This window comes from Onychomys torridus, unplaced genomic scaffold (genome assembly GCF_903995425.1).
Source record: "Onychomys torridus unplaced genomic scaffold, mOncTor1.1, whole genome shotgun sequence".
Lineage (NCBI taxonomy): Eukaryota > Metazoa > Chordata > Mammalia > Rodentia > Cricetidae > Onychomys > Onychomys torridus.
The window spans coordinates 1-15,196 of record NW_023411565.1 but is presented as its reverse complement, the minus strand read 5'-3'; the positions used below and the strand labels follow the sequence as shown (position 1 = coordinate 15,196).

The window sequence follows — 15,196 nt, the reverse complement described above, 5'->3', positions numbered from 1 at the left end:
CGATTTGAGCCAGCCTGGGCCAAGGCAGTTAGTTCTATTTGCACCCGCGACTTTGCCCCTGAACCTGAGCTGTTGGAGTGAGGCCTGGGGACTGGGGTATACATCAAAATGCCTGACCCTTGGAGAAAATGCTGGAGTCCTACGGTAAAAGTTAGAAAGAACCACAGGCCAACAACACTTGGTGCTGGCCCAGCTTATGAGAGGTCAGATAAGGGAGTGAGCATAGGTGTGGCTGGCTGGAGCCCGCCGGGGCACGGACCTGTTGGCTGGGGAACTGGCATAACACGGAAGTGATGTTGCTGGCATACTGGGCCATCACCCTGCGGACTGCCTTCTCCACGGGTGCTGGGATGCGGCCCGCCACACTCGTCATGATCTCCTGTAGCTCCAGGAGAGGTAGGGTTGGGTGCCGGAGCGTCATCATGAGCTTCTGGACCCACTCCTTCAGCTGCAGAGGGACAATGACATCAGTCACATATGTGTGGGCATCTTCATCTGTCACGGATGCCCATGCAACCCAACCCACTCAGTCCACACCTTACAATGCAGAAGATCTAGGCCCAGCAGCCTCTGGGGCAGCCTGGAGTGGAACTGCTCAAGTCATAGAGAGGCCCTGTGTCCCTCTCTGGGTAACAGACCACCAGCACGGCATGGGAAAACAAAGAAGTTCATGGGACAAGCTAATGCCTGTGGGGGCACTTGATTTAGAGAAGTGCCAGGTAGAAATCCAAGGGTCTTTCTTTACCCGTATTCTTTTTCAGTTTGTTTTTATTACTGTTAATTATGTGACTGTGTTTGCATGTGGAGTAATGGGAGTGAACACAGTATCCTCAGAGGTCAGAAGAGGCATTTGATCCCCTGGAACTGCCCCATGTCGGTGCTGGGAACCCACTGACCCGGGTCCTCTGGAAGAGCAGCACATGCTCTCAATCCCTGGGCCACTGAGCCAATCTCTTCTCCCTCTTTATCTACTTTTCTTTTCTTTTTCCAGAGACAGCCACGGCAAGCTGGTAGAGTGATTATTCCCCACTCACAATTGAAATGAAAACAGAGAGGTTCATTTAAGTCACCCAGAGCTACTCAGCGGGTAAGAAACCCTCCTGGCTTGGAACAGGGCCCCTGTGCATACCAAGGTATTACAGGCTCTTTTTTGTTTTTGTTTGTTTGGTTGTTGTTTTTTCAAGACAGGGTTTCTCTGTGTAGTTTTGGTGCCTGGTCCTGGATCTCGCTCTACAGACCAGGCTGGCCTCGAACTCACAGGGATCCACCTGGCTCCTGCCTCCCAAGTGTCGGGATAAAGGCGTGCGCCACTGCCGCCCGGCTCTTACCTTTACGCTGAAGATCGGCTCGGGCAGGCAGTAACCACTCATGACATTGGTCAGATTTTCTAAGACGCTGTGGAACACCTGATGCAGCTTCTCCCCGAGGGATGGGCAGGGTCTGCTGGGTAGGGAGCTCTCCTGTGAATGGCTGTGCCTGGAGAGACAAGAGGACCGGTCACAGACAGACCATAAGAATCAAGGACAGGTCACAGACAGACCAGGGAACCTGTGAGACACGAGGACCAGTCACAGACAGACCAGGGAACCTGTGAGACATGAGGACCAGTCACAGACAGACCAGGGAACCTGTGAGACACAAGAACCAGTCACAGACAGACCAGGGAACCTGTGAGACATGAGGACCGGTCACAGATAGACCATGGAGTCTTGGAGAAACAAGGACTGGTCACAGACAGATCAGGGCAGAAGACTAACCCCAAAAGCCGAGAAAGAACAAGAGATGTGCCGGGCGGTGGTGGCGCACGCCTTTAATCCCAGCACTCAGGAGGCAGAGCCAGGCGGATCTCTGTGAGTTCAAGGCCAGCCTGGGCTACCAAAGAGTTCCAGGAAAGGCGCCAAAGCTACACAAAGACATCCTGTCTCGAAAAACAAACAAACAAAAAGAAGAACAAGAGACGTGCCATCCTGAGAACCCAACATTACTAAATTCAAGTCTGGGTCCAGGCTTTTCAAATTATCCCCTTTGCAAATGGCACAAATTTGGCAACTTACACTCCAAACAATTTTAGAGGAGGTTCTGTTTTTATTCTGATTTTCTTTTTCATAAAGATCATCTCCCTATTCTCTGTTTGGTCTCTCTTTGTAGGGCCCTGCCCTGCTCTGTTTTGAGGCAGGGTCTCATTACACAGCACAGGCCAGCCTCCGACTCACATTTCTCATGCCTCAGCCTCCCGAGTGCTGGGATTGCAGGCCTGAGTCACCATGCCTGACTTAATTAATGTAATTCATCAATTTCTTAAAATTTATTTTGAATATAAGATTTATTTGAATTGTGTCTATTTTGGAAGTTGGGAGGGGGTGTGTGGGCATGCATGCCAGTGCCCATGGAGGCCAGAGGCATTGGTTATGAGCTGCCCAACATGGGTGCTGGGAATCAAAACCCAGGTCCTCTGCAAGAACAGCAAATGTTATTAATCACTGAGTAGTGATCTCTCCAGCCCCAATATTTTATATTTTATTTACTCATTTATTTATTTGTTTGTTTGTTTGTTTTTGTGGCCCTGGGACTTGAACCTAGGGCCTTGGACATGTTATGCACACACTCTACCACTGAGCTGTACGCTAAATGAAATCAGCTATTGACAAACTGGCAAGTACTGTATGATCCCTGCCATCCAAGAAACCTGGAGCAGTCAGGTCCCAGGGAACAGTGCAGACTAGTGGCTGCCAGGGGCTGGACAAGGAGGGAGTAGAAAGTTGGCACGTAATGGGCACGGTTTTAGTTTTGTAAGAAAGAAAGTGTTCTGCGCAGAGGTGATGGTTGCTCAACAAGGTAGGCTTGACACTCTGGCCAATTTCAAAATGGCAAAGGCAGGGCTGTGACAGAGAGCTGAATGGTAGATGACGCCAGGCATACATGAAGCCCTCTGTTCTAACGCCAGCATGTGGACGGACGGACAGACAGACAGACAGACACACACACACACACACACACATACACGCACACACACACAGAGGTAAAGATAGTTATATATATTCACCCACATCTTAGCTTCTGAGTAAGGTATGTCTGTTAAACACATCAGTAGTGGTTCATTGTGACTAGTGGATCTTATGATCAGAATGGAAAGTACATGAGTACTAATTAGTAGTAAATACAGTCAAATTAATAATAAGGGAACTGGGTACATGGAATATGAAAACCCTTTAGAGGATCTGTAATCCTGCAAATCTAAAGCTGTATGAAAGACAGAATCTGGTTTATATAGCACGTATTAATTGAACAAAATAATAACGATATTTTAAAGGTAGTCCCAGATAGCTCACAGAGCCAGGCATGATGGTATACACCTACAGCTTGGAATATGGAGACAGAATTCAAACCCAGACTGGGTTACATAGTGAGCCAAGGCAGCCTGGGCTACACAGCTGGACCGTGTGTGTGTGTGTGTGTGTGTGTGTGTGTGTGTGTGTGTGTGTGTGATGAGATAGCTCAGCAGGTAAATACAGGTCTGAAGCACAGTAGGAGAGAACCAATTCCCCAAAGTTGTCCTTTGACCTCTACTCACACTTGATGGCACACAAGCACACACACACAACAACAACAATAACTACTACTACTACTGCTGCTGCTGCTGCTGCTGCTGCTGCTACTACTACAACTAATAACAGCAATAATTAATAAATTAATTTTTTAAAGCCAAGGGCTGGGGATGTAGCTCAATGCTGAAGTACTTGCCAAGCATGACCAAGACCTTGGGTTCACCCCCAGCACTGAAAGGGGGGAAAAAGCCAGCTTCATGGGCTGGGGTGAGAAATAATGAGCTGAGGCACTGCCTGTCGCAGGTCCTCCCAGCCAGAGGGAACAGGCTCCAGGCGGGAGGCTTGTGTGACTCATGAAGCTGCAGAGAGGGTTAGAAGGTCACTGGGAGCGGTGCTGTCCTTGGGTCCCGGGAAGAACCTGTGCTTTGCTCCAGGCAGGACTGGAGAGCCGTGAAAGGATTGGAGAAGACAGGGGCAAGCGGCTGGGGGGCTTCCACGTTACATTGTCACCAGGGCTGAGTGTGCCCACAAACGACATGGACAGGTCCAGGAACAGAGAGACTCCCGTCTGCTCCCTCTGAACGGGGTGACACAGTGGGAGCGTCTGGGCCAGCCAGAGCATCCAGGACCATGTGTCACATACCGCGTGCACTTTGGAAGGGTCATCGAGTTCGAGCCTCGCCACCACGCAGCCGGCCTCCAGCACGACCCCTGGACGCTTGACGTACCTCACCCGGCCACTCTCCTGCACGTTCAGGGCCATGATCATCTTCATCACCTGTTTTGCAGAAAGAAGAATAGGTCAGAGTTCCCTGGTGCTGGCACCCACAGTCACTCAAACTAGGGACTGTGAAGCAGGGGGTGCATCACGGGACGGGAAATCTCTGGGCCTACTCAAGCACAAGAGGAGAAACCTATCATCTCTTCCAGTGTGCTGTGCACCAGGCATGGAGCTGTGCACCAGGGGCGGGGCTGTGCACCAGGCACAGGGTTGTGCACCAAGCACGGATGCCATCCAAGAACCATCTCCATCTCCAAAGCCAGCCAGGGAGGCAGGTGTGAATGCCGCCCATTTCACAGACATAGGAACTGCTTCTGCCTTTTTGATTCGTGGTGCTGGGGGTGGAACCGAGGGCTTCATGCACGCTGGACAAACGCTCTCCCACGGAGCTGCACCTCCAGCCCCCTCCTGACCGTTTTCAAAGGAGGCCGTCTCTACCAGAAACTGTCGCACTGGTGGTCAGTGACAGACAGATGCCGGTGTGCCACAAGACTCTAAGGACGCTGACCACCTAGCGACACTATAGCCACGCCCAAACTGTGGTGATCTAGTGTAAATGAGCAGCAGCATCTTGCATCTCACACTTAGAGGTCGAGTCAACACCTCAAATGACTAAACAACACCTTCCAGGTTGTGCAGAAACACTCTATGATGTCCACGGAACAAAGAGGTTGTCCAAGGACACATGTCCCAGAACACATCCCACTGCTGAGCAACACGGGGCTCTTGGCTTCCCACACACCCCCACCTATCTAAAATAAACATTTAACATCACGTCCATGGCTGATGGCGCCCTCTGGGGTGGGGGGGGAGTTGTAAAATGAAGCACCGGCTTGAAATTCACCCTGTAAATCACTTGCCTAACCCAGTGTCTGAGGATGCCTAAGACCTGAGATCTGTGACCACGGCACCCACTGTGAGCCACGGCACCAACCGTGAGCCACAGCACCACACTGCTTCCTGCTCAGCGGTTCACCACCTCCATCATCTCTGTGGATTCCAAAAACTGCCTTCCTGTCTCTGAGCCTTGGTGTCCCCATCTGTAAACTGGGAGCAAATCCCTCCCTTACAGAGAATAACTGAGGTGGATAGTCCAGCCTGTGCAGGAGGGGGGGTTCTCCGGAAGAGCCACCCACTGTTCTCACAGCAGAGAGGAGGGCAGGCTTGCAGCTTGGCTCTGTGTGCCCTCAGGCAACAACATCCTTAGCCCACCTTCCTGGGTCTGATCTCTTCATGCATACCACGGGAATCACATGTGTGCCCGCCTCATGAACTTGCTGAGGTTATAAAAGCGGAACCCTTGCCTAGCATGCTTTAGGGCTTAGAGTCCATCCTCGGCACAAAGTGAAGGTGCATGGATCAACACCCCTGGATGGTCAGTGCTCGGTCAGTACTGGCTTGTGGTTTTAATCACTGTCACCACCATTACTAAGCAGTTCTTACTCCCTCCAGGAGATGCGGGCGATCGGAGCTCTCTTTTAAAATATTCTGACTAGCCCAGGTTTAGGCTGAACCTACCAGACCAAGGACAGAGGCAAGGCCTGATGGCTGAGGGGCGGGGTTTCGGGGGGCCTGATGCCTGAGGGGCGGGGTTTCGGGGGCCTGATGGCCGAGGGGCGGGGTTTCAGGGTCTGATGGCCGATGGGCGGGGTTTGGGGGGGCCTGATGGCCGAGGGGCGGGATCTCGGGGCCTGATGGCCCAGTGGTGGGGTTTTGGGGCTACAGACCCACAGCCCCAGGGTTGTCTCTTCCTCACCTCCATCTCGGCGTAGCTACTCCCAGCTTCCACGTGGTCTCCATCCTCCACCGTGTACTGGGTCAGCTTCCCAGCCGAGGGAGCCCTCAGGACCGTGGGGTCATTCTCCTTCTCAAATACGCACGTCTTATTGCCAATAGTGATCCGGTAACTAGGGGCCGGGATAGTGGGGTGTGGGGGACAGATGAGGCCCAGCAAGAGAGCCAGACTTCGGGGTACTTTCCCTCTCCTAGGGCAGGCATTCCATCACCCTCTGTGAGGCATTAGAGCCTTTATTTCTTTTTCTTTCTTTTTTTTTTTTTTTATTTTAGATTTAGAACAAAATTTTTAAGATTTATTTTTATTTTATTTTTTTATTTTTATTTTTTTGCCAGAGTTGAGGACCGAACCCAGGGCCTTGTGCTTGCTAGGCAAGCGCTCTACCACTGAGCTAAATCCCCAACCTCTGTTTTGTTTTTCGAGACAGGGTTTCTCTGTGTAGTTTTGGTGCCTGTCCTGGATCTCGCTCTGTAGACCAGGCTGGCCTCGAACTCACAGAGATCTGCCTGGCTCTGCCTCCCGAGTGCTGGGATTAAAGGCGTGTGCCACCACCACCCGGCTCAATAACTCTTAACTAATTCTAACTCCTTCCTTCAACTGAACTGGGGAAGACAGGTTTTGGGCAGAGCTTACAAGAATCTTGAATATTCTTAGCAGATAGGACATAGTTAGAAGGCAGAGTAAGCGGCACTGAGGTATAACTCTAACCTACCTTCTTCTAAAGTATTGGGGACTGAGAAAAGGGTCCCCCTTACTGACCCAGGAGTGGACTCCAACACATGTACATATCCCACACTTTGATCTGTTGGCCAGGGTCTGAGTGGCCTCCCCTGCCTGGCCATCTATGTACCACTGTGACCTCAGCATGGTCAGGCAAACGGGAGCTGGAAGTATCTGGACCCATAGCACCATGCCTGGAGCTTCCAGCACCCATCAGGACACAAAGCTAGCTCCTTCCTGCCACTGTCTGTTCAGTGTGTCATCTTCTGCCATGGGCTAGAAGCCTGGGAGTGATGGCATCCTCACCCCTAGCTGAGCACACTGTCCACAGTAGCTCAGTGGCCAGCCGTTGGGTGGGGTTTAGCTTGTGCTCATCCTCCAGGGCTGTGGGCCCTGTAGCTCAGACCCAGAGCAGCTGGCACCTCCTCCCTTACCCTGCAGACTATGGAGCTGGTTGTCAAGTCCTGTTTGGCCCTGTATCCTCTGGTAACTGGAAAGGGTAACTGCCTGGGAACCCCTACCCTCAAACACATGCACATCTTCCAGGTGCATGGAGCTCCATCCAGGATGGTGACTCTCTCTGAATGCCCCAGAACGGACCAAAACAGGCTTTAGCTAAAACCTCAGGCCTGCAGAGGACACCTTTGCCTTTCAGCTCCTTCAGAGAGCTGCACATCCTCCACGCTGCCCATGCCCCGGGACTCACGCACCTGTCCACTTCCTCCTTCATGTACGTAGTGTAACTGCTGCCATTGTAGGACAGGAGCAACCCCCCATCGTTCAGCCGGTGGGCATCAATCTCAATGTGGCAGTCATTCATGATGAGAATGAACACAGTCAGGGACTGCCGGGCCACCTGTGGGGACATCAGAACCCCCATGGCTCCTATGGTGACCATGAGCTAGCAGTCTACTCCTGCCCTGGCTGTGGACAGATGGCTTCAGGCTGCAGACACAGGCCCTGTGGAGCCATCCCTGGCTGAGCTGGGTTTCCTGGGGATTTCAGTTTCCAAGCATCACTATGGCCGGTGGGGACTGGGGCTTGTGCTCTGCTGGGGCAGCATGGAGGCCTCGCCAGGGACCTAGTGCCCGGAGCTGTATGTGCCTCCCAAATCCCTACGCCAAAACCCAGCCTCAGAGATCTTAGTAGGATGTGGGACCCCTGGTTCAAGTACACGTGTCACGTGGGCGGAGCCTTCTCAGCACCCTTAGAAAAGGGACGCAGGGCTGTAAGATGACATAGGTGATGGCAGTTGCCATCAAGCCTGACAAGCTGAGTCTGGGCTCCACATGGTGGGAAGAGAATCAACTCCTGAAAGCTATCTTTCTAACACACACACACACACACACACACACACACACACACACATACACACACACATTGTTGTACTCTCATACACACATATGCACACACACACACTTGTACTCTCATATACACACACTATACATACATACATACAACAGATTCAATGTAAAAGTTGTTAAAGGAACTCCAAAGAGCGCCCTGCCGCCTTCTACCAGAGGAAGGCACGCAGTGAAAGAAGGTCCCCACTAGAAACCAGGAAACGGGCCCGCAGAAGATACTGAATTGGCCCGTGCCCCGACCCTGGGTGTCCCGGCCTCAGAACTACAAGTAGTGCCTCCTGTGGTTTACGAGCCTCTGGTCTATGTATTCTGCTATGAAAACCTGAATGGACAGAGATGCCTGAATATGGTCTACAGCTTAGGAGATCCGGGACCCTGGAGGGAGGCGTGCACACTGGGCTCTGGCCCAGGCTCTACGCTTCCATTGCAATGAAATATCAACCCAAACCCGGCCCTGATCCATCATATCTTCATAACATACACACAGGTGTTACAGCACACACAGACAAGTGTTGTATGTTAAAAGATAGTGAGAAATGTGTTTCAGCATTCTTTGGGTACCACTCAGCCTCCCTCTCCTAAACTCAGAGTGTTTGGAATTCAAGGTCATGGACCACAGAGAGCCCTGAGGGACATGCTGCTCACACCCCCACATGAAGACTCCATCTGGGTTCACAGAAGTCAGGCTCAAAATGGTAGGAACTTCTGAGACGCACAGAGGCTGCGCCTTTACCTTGAGAATGTACTTGACGCCTCCATAAATCAACTCAACATCCACAATGTTCAGCAGAGAATCAGCCGGGAGGACCTGACCCCTGATGGAGAAGATGGATATGCCATCAGTCCAGGGAGGAGCAGAGATCCCTACAGCACCTCTTGGGCTCAGCGACATCCTCCATGGTCCCCCAGAAGGCTGGATCGGAACTCAGTGGCGGAGCGGATGCCCCTATGTGTGAAGCCCTGGGCTCCACCCCCAGCATCATCAAGCAGTCAGTCAGCTGGCTTTCTGCCCTTCATAGACACCAGCAAACCCAAGCCGAGACTGATTAAAGGTTGGGACACAGATCCCAGAGTGGAACTGGCGCCCACTGATGAACGGGACATTTTAAAGTAGCTTCAAAACCTTAACAATGGCTTCTCCTAGGAAAAAGTCCCACATGGAAGTCAGGTATGGTGGCATGGGTCTATTAACCTGGCACTGGGGAGGGTAAGGCAGGAGGGTAAGTCAGCCTGTGATATACACCTAAACTGTCTCACAAAAATATAAATGGGAGAAAGAAGGGGGTCTGCCACCCTCTAGCACATAGGCTGTGAGTATACTGTCACTCAATGGCAGTGAGCAATCACTACTGTTTATTCTTTGACACTTTTTGTGGTCACACCGTTCATTTGTCATGGTTCTTCTCAAGAGAGGACACTTGGTTCTTATTGCTGGGCCACACAGGGAACGGGCCCACCTTAGCCTGTAGTAGGCAGGAGTCACTGATTCTGCCGCCACCCTACAATACACAGGACGGTCCTCCCAAACCATGATCCAGGCAGAAGTTGCCTTCACTGCACCCTACGGACCCTCCATACCCACAAACCTCTCTGGCTCAGGCCCAGCCTCTTCCAGGCAATACAGGCTTAGCCACAGAATGTCAAAGGCAAGCTCAAAGGAGAGGCAGCCTCAAAGCACATCCCACCTGGCATGGTGGCACAAAAGTATAATCCCAACGCTCAGGAGGCTGAGGCAGGAGGATCCAATTCGGATGCCATCATGAGCTACTTAATGAGTCTATTTCCAAACACCACAAAAAGCCCACCCTGCCCACCACGCTGCCCACACACCACAGGAGGGAACAAGAGAACTGTCTGCCCTACCTTTCCAAGGAGTGCAAGAAATCCGTCATGCAGGTTCTGAACATTGCATCTGCCACGTTCAAGGCCCCACACACCACCCCGAGCATGATGTCCGGCTTCTCTGCCTAGGAAAGACTCCAGGTCTTGGTACCTGCCAGAAGCATGAATCTCAGCCACCCCCGGGGAGACAACATGGCTTCCTACCTGTACCCGCTCAGCGATGAGGTGGTCCAGCCACCCTGTGTCGATGTCGTTGTTCTGGAAGCTCTCGGTCTCCAGAAGGTTCACGAGATATTCCACAGTGGTCCGGAAGTCACCCCGGATGGACAGTTCCTTTAAAGCCACTACCATGTTGCTGGAGAGGAAAGACACACGTGATTGGTTTCCACACTTACCCACATTTGCTGTGGATGTCCAGGATGTGTTTCTCAGAGCACCTGAGAGCTTCTGGATGGGATGACCAAGCTCAGTTGCACATAGACTGGCTGAGTGATCACACATGAGTAACTTACCTACCTGGGCCTCAGTTACCTCATCTGAAAAATGGGGGGATAACCCTGCTGCCTGGAGTACTTGAGGTTTGCAAAGAGATGCTCCATGTAAAGCAGTTCCAGTTAACACCGCTGTGTGATTAGGCCCCAGCGTCTAATCATTAATTGTTCAGATACATAACGATCCATAAAGAGGGGCGTGTCTCTCTGTTTCTGGCTCCCCTTGGCCTAATCTCCTATCCTCAAAAGAACCACTTCTGCCTGTTTCCTGGCTGCTCTGCCCAGGTGTGTCTGCCGCCCCTGGCTCAGCAGCTTGGCGAGCTGCAGGGCTGTGGGGACTGCAGTAGACGTTTCTGGGGACAGGTATTAGGATGAGCAGATTCCTAGAGAGAAGATTCCCACCAGCGATAGTGTCCCCAGGAGCCGTGAGTAGCTATGGGCTGACAGCAGTAATATATATAATAATAATAATAATAATACACAGTCAAATGAAGATGTCAACAGGCCACAGGAGCAGAGTCAGGACCCGGATTTGAATGTGACATGATCACGTGACTGAAGCCCCGGCATGGGAGAGCCAATCCCAGACTCCAGGCAAGTGCCTCCCTCTGCCAGACTCTGGCAGCAGTGACAGCTGGAGTCTCCTCCCAAGCCCACTGCAGTCAGCACCACAGTTCGAGACTCGCCTCAGGGTTTTCACCTGGAGCAGGCTGGGCATACCTCCTCCAGTTAATTAAGTCCAGTGTGCCGCAAATCTCCCTCCATACTCTCCAAAGACCTCAATTTGCCGCAGAACGTGATTAAAATGAATTAGTCTAAGCTGACAGAGGAGTACCACCATCACAACTGTCAAACTGAGCTAAATTAATTCATGGTCAATTAGGCCAGTCCAATGCTTTTTATTTATATTTTTAATGTGCATGGGTGTTTTGCCTGCATGTTGGTGAGGGTGTCAGGTGCCGTGAAACTGGAGTTACAGACAGCAGTGAGCTGCCAGGTGGGTGCTGGGAACTGAACCCAGGCCCTCTGGAAGAACAGCCAGTGCTCTTAACCACTGAGCCATCTCTCCAGCCTCCGAGTCCAATGTTTTATTGAATGAAACAATCCCTGACGTCTCTGGGTTCTTGTCACTCTGGAGAGCAACTACCTGCACAGGGGTGTTTATAACAGACTGGATTTTACCTTCCCAGGCCCATGTCAAGGCAGCCGGGGAGTCCTTGGTTAACATGAGTTTCTCAGTCTGAAGAAAATACTGTGGCGGCATTTGACTAGGCGGGGAACAGAGGCCACCATCACGGCTTGAGGTGGAGACCGGGGAGCAGCAGGACACCCCCAGAAGAAACGAGTCTCAGGGTGAACATGGAACTACTTATGAGGTGACATGTTAAGGTGCCTCTGCCCTCCTCAGAGCCTAGTCCTCAGCACCCGGAGACCCCTTTGTGTCTCCTTGAGGCTAGACCTCTTGCGTGCTCAAGACCCAGTGGCCCTGGTGAGAACTCTGCCATCCACCAGTCTCCAACAAAGAGACATTGTTCTCGAACTTCAGCCGCCTTGTGAGATCTAGGGTCAGACCTGTATATACAAGTATTTCTGAGTGTTTGTTTCTTAAAAGAGGGAGGCAGGGATGGAGAGAGGGAGGGAGGAAGGGAAGGGAAGACAGAGGCAGAGAGGAAAGAGAAGCAAGCAGGAAATACTGACGAAATGGCCTCTTCACGGTTCTCGCCCCAGGAGAAGCAGTGCCCGAACTGGGAATCCGCGAACTCATGCAATCCTCCAGCAGCCGCTACGCTGAAGTAGCCCCAAACGTTCTTGTTGCTGCGGAAGTTCAGCTCCTGGACTGTCCCCGAGCTTGGCTTAAAACCCTGGAGCCCAGACAGACAGAAAATGAGACAGAAGTCGTTACTCCCAAGTACATTGTGTCTTCGTGGTGATTCAATTCTGGGAAAGCCCTGGAAAACCTACCAAAAGCAAAAGTCCAGGGGTATCAACAGACATACAACTTTGGCAATGGCTGTGGGCCTTGTCTATCTGTGGGCGTGTCTATCTGTGGGCGTGTCTATCTGTGGGCGTGTCTATCCGTGGACGTGTCTATCTGTGAATCTGTCCAGGTGAGCACCTGGTTAGGGAAATAACCCAGTCCATAATAGTATTGGCTTTGGAAGCAAGAGGGCCTAGGTTTGATCCCCAGAACTCACATAAAAAAAAGCATCATGCTCAAGTGATCTCAGCACTGCCGGGGCAGAGACAGGCAGATGCCCAGGGCTGACTGGCCAGCTCAGCCTAGCCTTTAGCATACTTGTGAACTCCCAGCCAGTGAGAGACTCTGTCTTAAAAAACAAGGTGGCTAGCCAGGCAGTGGTGGCACACGCCTTTAATCCCAGCACTCAGGAGGCAGAGGCAGGTGGTGGTGGCACACGCCTTTAATCCCAGCACTCAGGAGGCAGAGGCAGGTGGATCTCTGAGTTCGAGGCCAGCCTGGGCTACAAAGCAAGTTCCAGGAAAGGTGCAAAGCTACACAGAGAAACCCTGTCTCAGGAAAAAAAAAAAAAAAAAACAGGGCTGGAGAGATGGCTCAGTGGTTAATAGCACTGACTGTGCTTCCAGAGGTCCTGAGTTCAATTCCCAGCAACCACATGGTGGCTCACAACCTTCTGTAATGTGAAATCTGGTGCCCTCTTCTGGCCTGCAAGGATACATGCAGACAGAACATATGTATAATAAATAAATAAATCTTTAAAAACAAAACAAAACATAGTCTTTCGCCAGGCAGTGGTGGCACACACAGATCTCTGTGAGTTTGAGGCTAGCTTGGGCTACAGAGTGAGTTCCAGGACAGGATCCAGAGCTACACAGAGAAATCCTGTCTTGAAAAACCAAAAAAAGGGGTTGGGACTTAGCTCAGTGGTAGAGCACTTGCCTGGCAAGCGAAAGGCCCCAGGTTCGATCCTCAGCTCCAAAAAAAAAGAAAGAAAGAAAGAAAACAACAACAACAACACAAAAAAAAAACAAGGTGGCTGGGCGGTGGTGGCATGCGTCTTTAATCTCAGCACTTGGGAGGCAGAGCCAGGCAGATCTCTGTGAGTTTGAGGCCAGCCTGGGCTACAAAGTGAGATCCAGGACAGGCACCAAAACTATACAGATAAACAGTGTCTCGAAAAACAACAAACAAATAAACAAACAAACGAACGAATAAATAAATAAATAACAAGGTGAGTGGCCCTTAAGGAATGATGCCAGAGGATGTCCTCTGACCTCCACATACTCACTGTGGTTCCCATACATACAAACAATAAATATTAAAAAGTTTATTTTTTAAAAAGTGAAGATGTGGGCTGGAGAGATGGCTCAGAGATTAGGAGCACTGGCTGATCTTCCAGAGGTCCTGAGTTCAATTCCCAGCACCTACATGGTGGCTCACACCATCTGTAATAATAAGGTCTGGTGCCCTCTTCTGGCAGCCAGGGCACTGTATACATAATAAATGAATCTTTAAAAATAAAAAAAACTCTTGCTAAAAAAAAAAGTGAAGATGTGGTGCTGGGGGTGTGGCTAACATCCTACCCTGTCGTCTACCACATCTAGCAGACAGATCTCTTGTGAGTTCAAGGTCAGCCTGGTCTACAGAATAGCCAAGGCTATACAGAGAAACCCGGTCTCAAAAAATAAAAAATAAAGTAAAACATAACAATGAAACCAGAGCAAACTGGTGATGAGTCCCAGAAGAATGAGCAGCCAGATGTGTAAGCAATTATGCCAGCCAATTGCTTTCAAGACCCCAGTAAGAACAAGCCACAGGGGACCTCCCACAGGCTCCCTAAAAGACCACAGCAAAAAGCACACAGAGCCAGAAATCCAAGAACTTTGGCTCCAAATCTGGCTGCACACACCAAAGATGGAAACCAGGTGGAAAGTTGGGATGGGCTTTGTTGACTCCAGCAGGCTGCAATATGGACCACCAGCACCATGAGATCATGTGAGTGAGGAGCTGTATGAGGGCTTTCCTGAAACCTGGCATATACTATGCATCCAGCAAGCCCAAAGCCATGGCACACAGCTCCCACACTCAGCTTCTTGTGTATACTGAGAAGCCTGGGTGCTGGTGCCCTCCCCCACCCACCACCCACCACCCACATCCCCCCATCCCACCCCCAGCTCCAAGGCAAAGACCAGGGGCCCACCCTTCCCTGGGAGTCTATGGTTAATGGAAACACAGGGGCCCCACACTTGCCTCATCTGGGTTTTCACTGGTGATCCTGGCTGCAATGACGTGACCTCGGGCAATGGGAGGACTCAGAGGGGTCTCAAAAGAAATGGGGGTCACTCCCCAGGGGGATTCTCCATACAGAAGCCGTATGTCCTTCAGCCGGTGCAGGGGCACACCCATGGCAATCTAAATGCAGAAACCCATCCCGCATGTCAGTCTGCTAGGATCCTGGCCCTGAAACATGGAGGGCAACATACACCAGGAACAAGTTTGTGCTGAAGTCAGAAGCTAGCCTCTTGGAGCTACAGAAGGAAGCTATGGAGCTGGCTAGGTTGCCAAGGCTTCATGAAGGCTACAGGAAAAGCAGGAATGAGAAGCAAAGCCCAGGCATGTTGGAGCAACCATCCACTTAAGCACCTGAAGGAATTCAGCATCTCAAAAGGCTATCGCTATA

At 51.2% G+C, this 15,196-nt stretch overlaps 1 protein-coding gene across 1 annotated transcript; it reads right to left on the bottom strand.

Moving 5' to 3' along the window:
- Positions 1–259: 259 nt before the first annotated feature.
- LOC118575220 (acetyl-CoA carboxylase 2-like) lies at positions 260–14,922 on the bottom strand (the record flags this gene model as incomplete). The annotated part of the gene is given in 11 exon segments (XM_036175862.1): positions 260–448; positions 1,329–1,427; positions 1,429–1,476; positions 4,189–4,323; positions 6,083–6,233; positions 7,552–7,697; positions 8,939–9,020; positions 10,069–10,172; positions 10,252–10,402; positions 12,237–12,400; positions 14,767–14,922. Coding segments are annotated over 11 exon segments (1,425 nt in total), but the record flags the coding sequence as incomplete, so codon positions are not given.
- Between the last annotated feature and the right edge of the window lie 274 nt (positions 14,923–15,196).